We start from the raw sequence: 7,162 nt of genomic DNA, 5'->3' as shown, positions 1-7,162 counted from the left end.
TGGTTGTCTTTTTTTAGCCTCGCAGGTATGACGATCGGGAATGACGGTGCTTCATCTTCGACTCGTTCTTCCAAGCTTCGATCCTGCTCGAGTTCGTCCATCAGATGGAGTTGGAACGTAGATTCCTACCAATTCCTTAATGAGGTTAGGATTTCTGGTCTTGCATACGCAACAACAAGAGGTGTCAGTTTCTTCAAATAAATTCAAGAATTCAACAACGATGACTACGACTTTGGGGTGTTAGTCCTTAGAGCATCTACAATCGGACTTGATAAATTCGTCCCCCCCCCCCATACGTCCATGGACGCATCCGCATAACCCCTCACATCTCATGCCCGACAACCACATACCTTAAATCCGGGCTCTTAAATCCATGCATGTCCATCATACACACCAATGTCGCACGTAAATAACAAGTGTTCATACCGTAAATACATAGTCCTTACATGAAATTTATTTTAAGTACACAACTCAAACATTAGCTCATTGGTTTCTATTGTGGGTCCACATAAGCTCCACAAGGTGAGTGAGGACATGCTAATCTCGAAGATTCTGATGCATCTGCAGAAAGTTCATAAGTTGGCATCTTGATCTTCTAGGATTTGAACTTGTTCTCCATGCGCTTCAAAAATCATTGGTTTGGACAACACCATCACCCTCATTCTCGACTATCATATTGTCCAAAATAGCACAACTTGTCATCAGATGCCACAAAGTTTCAGATTCCCACATCATTGCAGCTCCACGAACAATTCTCCAGCGAGCTTGAAGCACTCCGAATGCTCTCTCCACATCCTTCGTATCTTCTTCCTGCATTGTTGTAAAGTGGCTTTGTTTGTTGTAGTGTAGTTCATATATAGTCTTCACAAATGCCACCCAGTGAGAATAGATGTCATCGGCATGACAGTATCAAATGTTGTAATCATGGACGTTGACACTATAGTTGCATGGCGGCGATTCTCCATTACAAAGCCTCCTGGACAGGGAGATCGTTGAAGCATATTGATGTGGTTGTGTTAACCCAACATTTCAAAGAAAACATGCCAAATCCATAAGTAATGTGATGCCACTACTTTTAGTATGATGGTGGACTCTTTGGTATGACCTTGATACATTCCCAGCAAACCTTTGGGGCAGTTCTTTCATTGCCAACACATACAATCAATTGATCCGAGCATTCATGGAAACCATCATGCCTCTTCAATAGCCAACAATTTTTCTGTGTACTGCACATTCGGTTCTCTCAGATACTCTGCTCCAAACACCTGCACCATGGTGCACGCAAACTTGATAATAGTCTTCAGGCATGTGCTCTCCCCCATTGGAACCATCTCACCAACGACATCTACGATAGTACCAAGTGTAAGCATCCTCAGAGTAGTCGTGCATTTTTGCTTAGTAGAGAAATAAAGTTGGCCGTAACAACCCCTTGTGAACTTCAAGTAGTCATTGTGTGCCTCCACTTCCTCCATAATGTGCAAAAACAATAGTTTCCACATGCTAAAATGGGGACGAAACCATGGATCATCCAGAAAAATTGGTCTGGAGTAAAGTAGTCCTTGTGCAGTAGGCGTGCTCCGGAGACCCTATCCCGATTGATCAATCTTACTTCTTTGTTTGATCCCTTGAATTTTAGAATATGCTCCACCTGCTGGTCCATTTCTTCTTGCATGCTCATGAGCATGAGCATGTCCACTTCTTCGCCTGAATCCAACCAATCGAAGAACTCAGCTTCAATCCTTTTATAGAGCTCCGTTGGTCCATACTCCTCGTCCGACGAAGCATCAAAATTCATGGCTTTCCATACAAATAAATCACAAAAAATGGGTCGGACATACTGTCGAACACATAGAGGGCAATGGGCAGCCCAAGAGTTGTCAGACGTACCGTAGTGGCATCAGGGCAGGCAACGATGTCCATGGCGGCGAGCACGAGAGAGAGGACTGATGTGCCATTCCTGGCGGCACTGAAGCACGAAATGGACACATAGAAAGAGTGGCGCCAAAGCTGCAGACGTCCTACGTGGACAAGTAAGAACAAAGGGAGAGCAAATGCATCCGGTAGATCGAGGGAATAGATTTCGTGCAATTTATGGTGGGTAGGTCTGTCGGGTCCGACGTGGCGGCGCGCCCTTGCGCGCCCGAGCATCCCCATATTTGCCACATATTCGGGTTGGATATGAGGGGTACCGGTTATCTCGGACATTTGAGGCCCGTTTGAGGTGCCCGTCTGGGTCACTGACTTCGTAGTCCGACCATGCGTTTGAGGCGGGTTTGGGGGGTGCCCAGGTGTACATGCTCTTAGGGATGGGGCATGCACCAAGACTCTTAGACTGTCATCGACAAGGTCAGGTCAGCCCGGTTCCGGTATAGGAGTGACGACAACAGCGTGTCGACGACTTATTCAAGGGATAGGAGTGGTCGGTTGGTGGTCCAAAGACCTCGATGTATTTTTTTTTATTACGTTTGGGATGCTTTGTACTTATATTGACATGAGTCTTTTTCAAAAAGAAAAAAAAGCAGTGAGGGTAAATTATTGGTCTCATTAAAGTTCTCTAGATAAAAGATCAAATTCTACTAGTATTCCCTTCGTTCAAATACAAAAGCAGTCCTGAAATCTGGGCTTAACTTTCACCGTCAATTTGACTATCAAAATATGAGGTATATCATCGGATTCGTATTAGAAAGAAGTTATTTGCAAAAGCGTTTTATAGTAATGGACAAAGATAGTAATTTTTAGAGTGAATTCTACTTTTTACCTTGTAATTGTACATTTGTAACACATATTATCCCATTTAGTGAAACTTTTATCAAAATATTAGATTTTGAAGGTTTTATCACAGTTTTGCATTTTTTTTGTTTATGTAAGATATGATCGTCTTGTCGCGTTAATGATTCGTTACAAAATATGTAAAAGTCCGAGAGCATATTTGTGTACAGGGATGGAGCCAGAATAACACTAGGCCCCGGACCTACTTCAATGCTACAGTAAACTGCAATGCGAAATAGTGTAAAAAATCTACAGTCAACAAAGCTTTTTTATGCCATGACCCGAGTCTGGCCCCAGGCCTGGGGTTTAGCTCCGCCACTGTTTGTGTACTCATGATGTCACCTCAAACCTAACCTATTAGACACGCATAAAAAAACGAGAGTTCAAAGCTTTTAAAAAGAGTATCCAGTTGAATTTTCACTTGACAGGGTAAAACGTGAAATTTATTCTAATTTTTATGACACATAACTCATATTTTATCAGTCAAAGTTACTGTCCATGTTAGGTTAGCATTGGAATGACCTTTTATGTCACAAGAAATTTCGTACTTGTGGAAAAGCACTGAAGCTGAACTAGTCCTCCGTTACTCAAAGATCGGAATGTCAGAAGAAATTTCCTCCTCCAGTCCGCATGTTTAATTTTCCCGTCATTCCAAAGAGAAACTTCGAGACCATATTTACTTTGGGACGTCCGTACTGAAGACCGTACCGTGTGGTGCGTGCAACAAATCGGCAGTAAAAACGAAAGGGAGATGAACGATATGAACTTCCAACCTTCCATGAAACCAACGATCGATGACGAGTCAACACACCATGCACGCAGCTAAGCTACACCATCATGCATGTGGCCGTTTGCACTCTGTACAATCTATAGAACCAAACGAGAAGCGATCTATACCTAGTTTAATTTTTCAATTGAAGGTAAATAAACTCGTCATTCTACGTGCTCGCCGGCGCGGCACGGCACGGCCGCCGGAGCCGCTGCCATGCATGGCGACGTCCTCCAAGCTCTGGCTAATGGAGCGACGGACCTTCCTCCTTAGTTCTTCCCCCTGCCGCTGCCGGAGCCGCTATTCTTGCGGTGGAGCCGGCGGAGCAGCTCCTCGAAGTCCTCCTCGGCGCAGGGCACGCGCAGCCCGCCGGCCTGCGCGAAGCCGAACTCGTCGGCGGCGCGCTCCATGAGGTCCCGGAACGCCGGCTCCCGGAGGTACCCCGTGGGCACCACGAACCGGCGCGCATCCTCCCCGACGTACACCGCGAAGTACCCCTTGGGGAGCACGCCGCCGCCGTCGCTGCCGGCCGGCTCCAGCAGCGCCTCCCGGAGCCCCGCGTCCTCGGCCCGCGGCGCCGCGCCGGCCTTGCTCTTCTTCTCCTTCTTCTTCCTGCCGCCGATCCTGGGCGCGCGTAAGTAGCCCATCACCATCATCGTCGCCGGCCGCGGAAGCAAAGGTTCACGCCGCCGCCGTCGAAGAAGAAGAACGGTACGTACGCACGCTGCTGTGCAGCGGGCCGGCGGTGTCCGGGGATGACAGGGGCCGATCGGTCGATCAATTAAGGCATGCGGGAGGTGGAGTTGGTGCCTGGTCATGGGTTGGTGGCCGCCATGGTCGATGCTCGCCGGCAAGCTAGGGGGGGTGAGAGGTTGGCGTGAGTGGAAGAGGACGTGGTCGCCTCGTCTGAGGTTCTCAACTTGTGAGATTAGGTGCAGTTGCAACTGGGAAATGATTAGGAGGCATGGTTTGCAAGGCCAGCGCTTCAGCTTTATACAGAGGTGTGGTGGTGGGGTCAGGGATAAGTTTCAATTTATTTTGCTTTCTTAGATAGATAATCACCCGTCTGCTCCTCTTAAGCACATGCCTAGAACTAATCCACCAAGGCAGAGACCGCGTGCTCCTCTCTACCCATTCCTACATCGATCTAGCTAAAACTGAGTCGACTGAGTTTTTATGAAGTCTCAGTCGACCAAACTGGCCATCAGATTTCTTGACTGTTTAAGACCTATGTTAGCGTTTTGTGTGAGCAGGCTAAGTAGGATCCATGCTTTGGGATGGGCTCTCTTTTGTCTTTGTTTTTTCTGTCAGGTTGAGGTTTGCATGGGGCTGACCATGGATTGGGGCCTTTTTCGTTGTTAGTTGGCCTTTTCTTTCTTTGTTGGGCTGTCTTTTTTATTTCATTTTTGTCTTATATTTTTATTTACTATTTTTCTACATGTTGTTTTTCCTTGTTATATCTTTCTACATACATTTCTTTGCTTTTGTATTATTTATTTTAGTTATTTTCTTTTTTTCTTTTTTGTTTTTCATTTAAAAAATGTTTTTATTTTTCTATCTATTTTATTTTGTTGTTCTTAATACACATTCTGTTGCACTATCTTGTTGTGTATGTATCTTGACATGTGTGAATACCCATAACACAAACTGCAATTGCATGTGTCATAACATGTCGACAACTTCTAAGGGTACAACACGACTGCAACCGAAGAGGAGAATTTTTGTTCAATTGTATGTCCATTCCTTGAGTTGCAACTGTACTTTCGCACCCCCGCCTACAAATGCAAGTGGTACAACACGATTACAAGTGGAGGGAAGGGATGTCAGTCAGTTGCATGTCTATCACTAGTGTTGCAATTGCACATGTGCGCCCCGCCTGCAACTGCAAGGGGTACAATGCGACTGCAACTGGAGGGGAGGGATGTCGACCAGTTACATGTCAATCATTAGAGTTAGAACTGCATGTGTCGCAACCCGCCTGCAACTGCAAGGGGTACAATGCGACTGCAACTGGAGGGGATGGATGTCGGCTAGTTGCATGTTCATCACTAGAGTTACAACTGCGTGTGTCGCAACCCGCCCGCAACTGCAAGGGTTACAATGTGTCTGCAACTGGAGGGAAGGGATGTCGGCCAGTTGCATGTTCATCACTAGAGTTACAATTGTATGTGTCGCAACCCTCCTGGAACTGCAAGGGGTACAACGCGGTTGCAACTGGAGGGGGAGGAATGTCGACCGGTTGCATGTACATGACTAGAATTGCAACTGCACGTGTATCAACCGGCCTGTAACTGCAAATGGTACAAGGGGACTGCAACTGGAGGGGGAGGGATGTCCGCTAGTTGCATGTCCATCATTAGAAGTATAACTGCACGTAACCCGCATGCAACTTCAATTTGTGCAGATCAATTTTTTATTTTTATTTTTCATTTTATATTAACAATACAAAATAATTTTAAAAATGTAAGAAAAAATAATACATATAAAATGGTAGCAAAATGGATTGAAATAGAAGGTGTAGTAATGCTCCACCGAAGGGAACAATGAAAGAAAAAACAGGCTGATTCCTAGCCCATGAGCAACTACATGATGACTTATAGCAAGAAAAGAGAAAAACAACAATAATTCCTAGCTCGATACAAGCCGATGGAAGGAAAACATACAGCGCCACGATGATTTTGCTAGAAAAAAGGCCCACATGCATGACGTCGGCCTGACTGAGACTTTACCAAGTCTTAGTCGACTGATGCGTAGCCAGACCCTTCCTACATATGTAATGTGTATGATATTTTTCATAGTCTTTGGTAACTTACAAAATAAACCGCATCAATTCTATGTTCACGTTATTCGTTTCATAGCCGGTTTTACCGAAAAAAACTATATATATAAAAGGCAAACCACGAGTATGAGTATAAGTTCAAATCTAAGTACAAACACACACCTAAGATAGCACGACATCAAATACGGAGGTTCTGCTGAGGGCACAGCTAAACAAGTCCTAAAATAAAAACAAAAACAATGATGGAAAAGAACGCGAAAGAAGGAGCTAATCCGGCTTGGGTGTTGGCGGAGGGAGCAGCGGCGCCAAGCAGATGACCACAGGTGTGCGATGATGGAGTTGATGGCGTCTTGGTCCTGTTGGCGGCTAAGCGGACGCAAGAGCTGCATATAACCATACATTTTGAACACCGCGTTACTCGCACGTCGAAGAGGCACACGTTGAATTACAAGCTTATTTCGGACGGTCCAGAGCGTCCACGCGAGGACACCAATAACCAGACATCTAATGTGCTATCCCGAAGGAGGGGAGGCCTGGATCTCGGTGTATAGCTCAAGGAAGTTACTGTTACACCAGTGTCCCCCAATGGTCTCGCGGAGGCAGGTCCAGAGGAACTAGGCGGAAACGCAGAAGAAGAACATGTGGTTGGATTCTTCCGCAGTCCCACAAGGGGGCACTGCCCGTTTCCCAGGCCATTTTGCTTGAGCACCTCCACTCAGGATGGGACCCGACCGCGGATCCACTGCCAGATGAAGATTCTAATCTTCACGGGGAGCCTGATCTTCCAAATCAGCTCAAACGGCTCCGGAGCGGGAGTGGCAGCGTTCGATGGCCCGGTAAAGAGA

At 46.1% G+C, this 7,162-nt stretch overlaps 1 protein-coding gene across 1 annotated transcript; it reads right to left on the bottom strand.

The window, feature by feature from the left end:
* Positions 1-3,516: 3,516 nt before the first annotated feature.
* On the bottom strand, positions 3,517-4,492 carry LOC123411075 (auxin-responsive protein SAUR72-like). The gene has a single exon (XM_045103997.1). It carries the CDS (start codon positions 4,354-4,356, stop codon positions 3,808-3,810), a length of 549 nt encoding a protein of 182 aa, XP_044959932.1. The 5' UTR covers positions 4,357-4,492; the 3' UTR covers positions 3,517-3,807.
* Between the last annotated feature and the right edge of the window lie 2,670 nt (positions 4,493-7,162).

The sequence above is a fragment of the Hordeum vulgare genome, chromosome 7H (genome assembly GCF_904849725.1).
Source record: "Hordeum vulgare subsp. vulgare chromosome 7H, MorexV3_pseudomolecules_assembly, whole genome shotgun sequence".
Taxonomy (NCBI): domain Eukaryota; kingdom Viridiplantae; phylum Streptophyta; class Magnoliopsida; order Poales; family Poaceae; genus Hordeum; species Hordeum vulgare.
The sequence above is the reverse complement of the archived record's forward strand: the minus strand, read 5'-3'. Positions and strand labels throughout refer to the sequence as shown.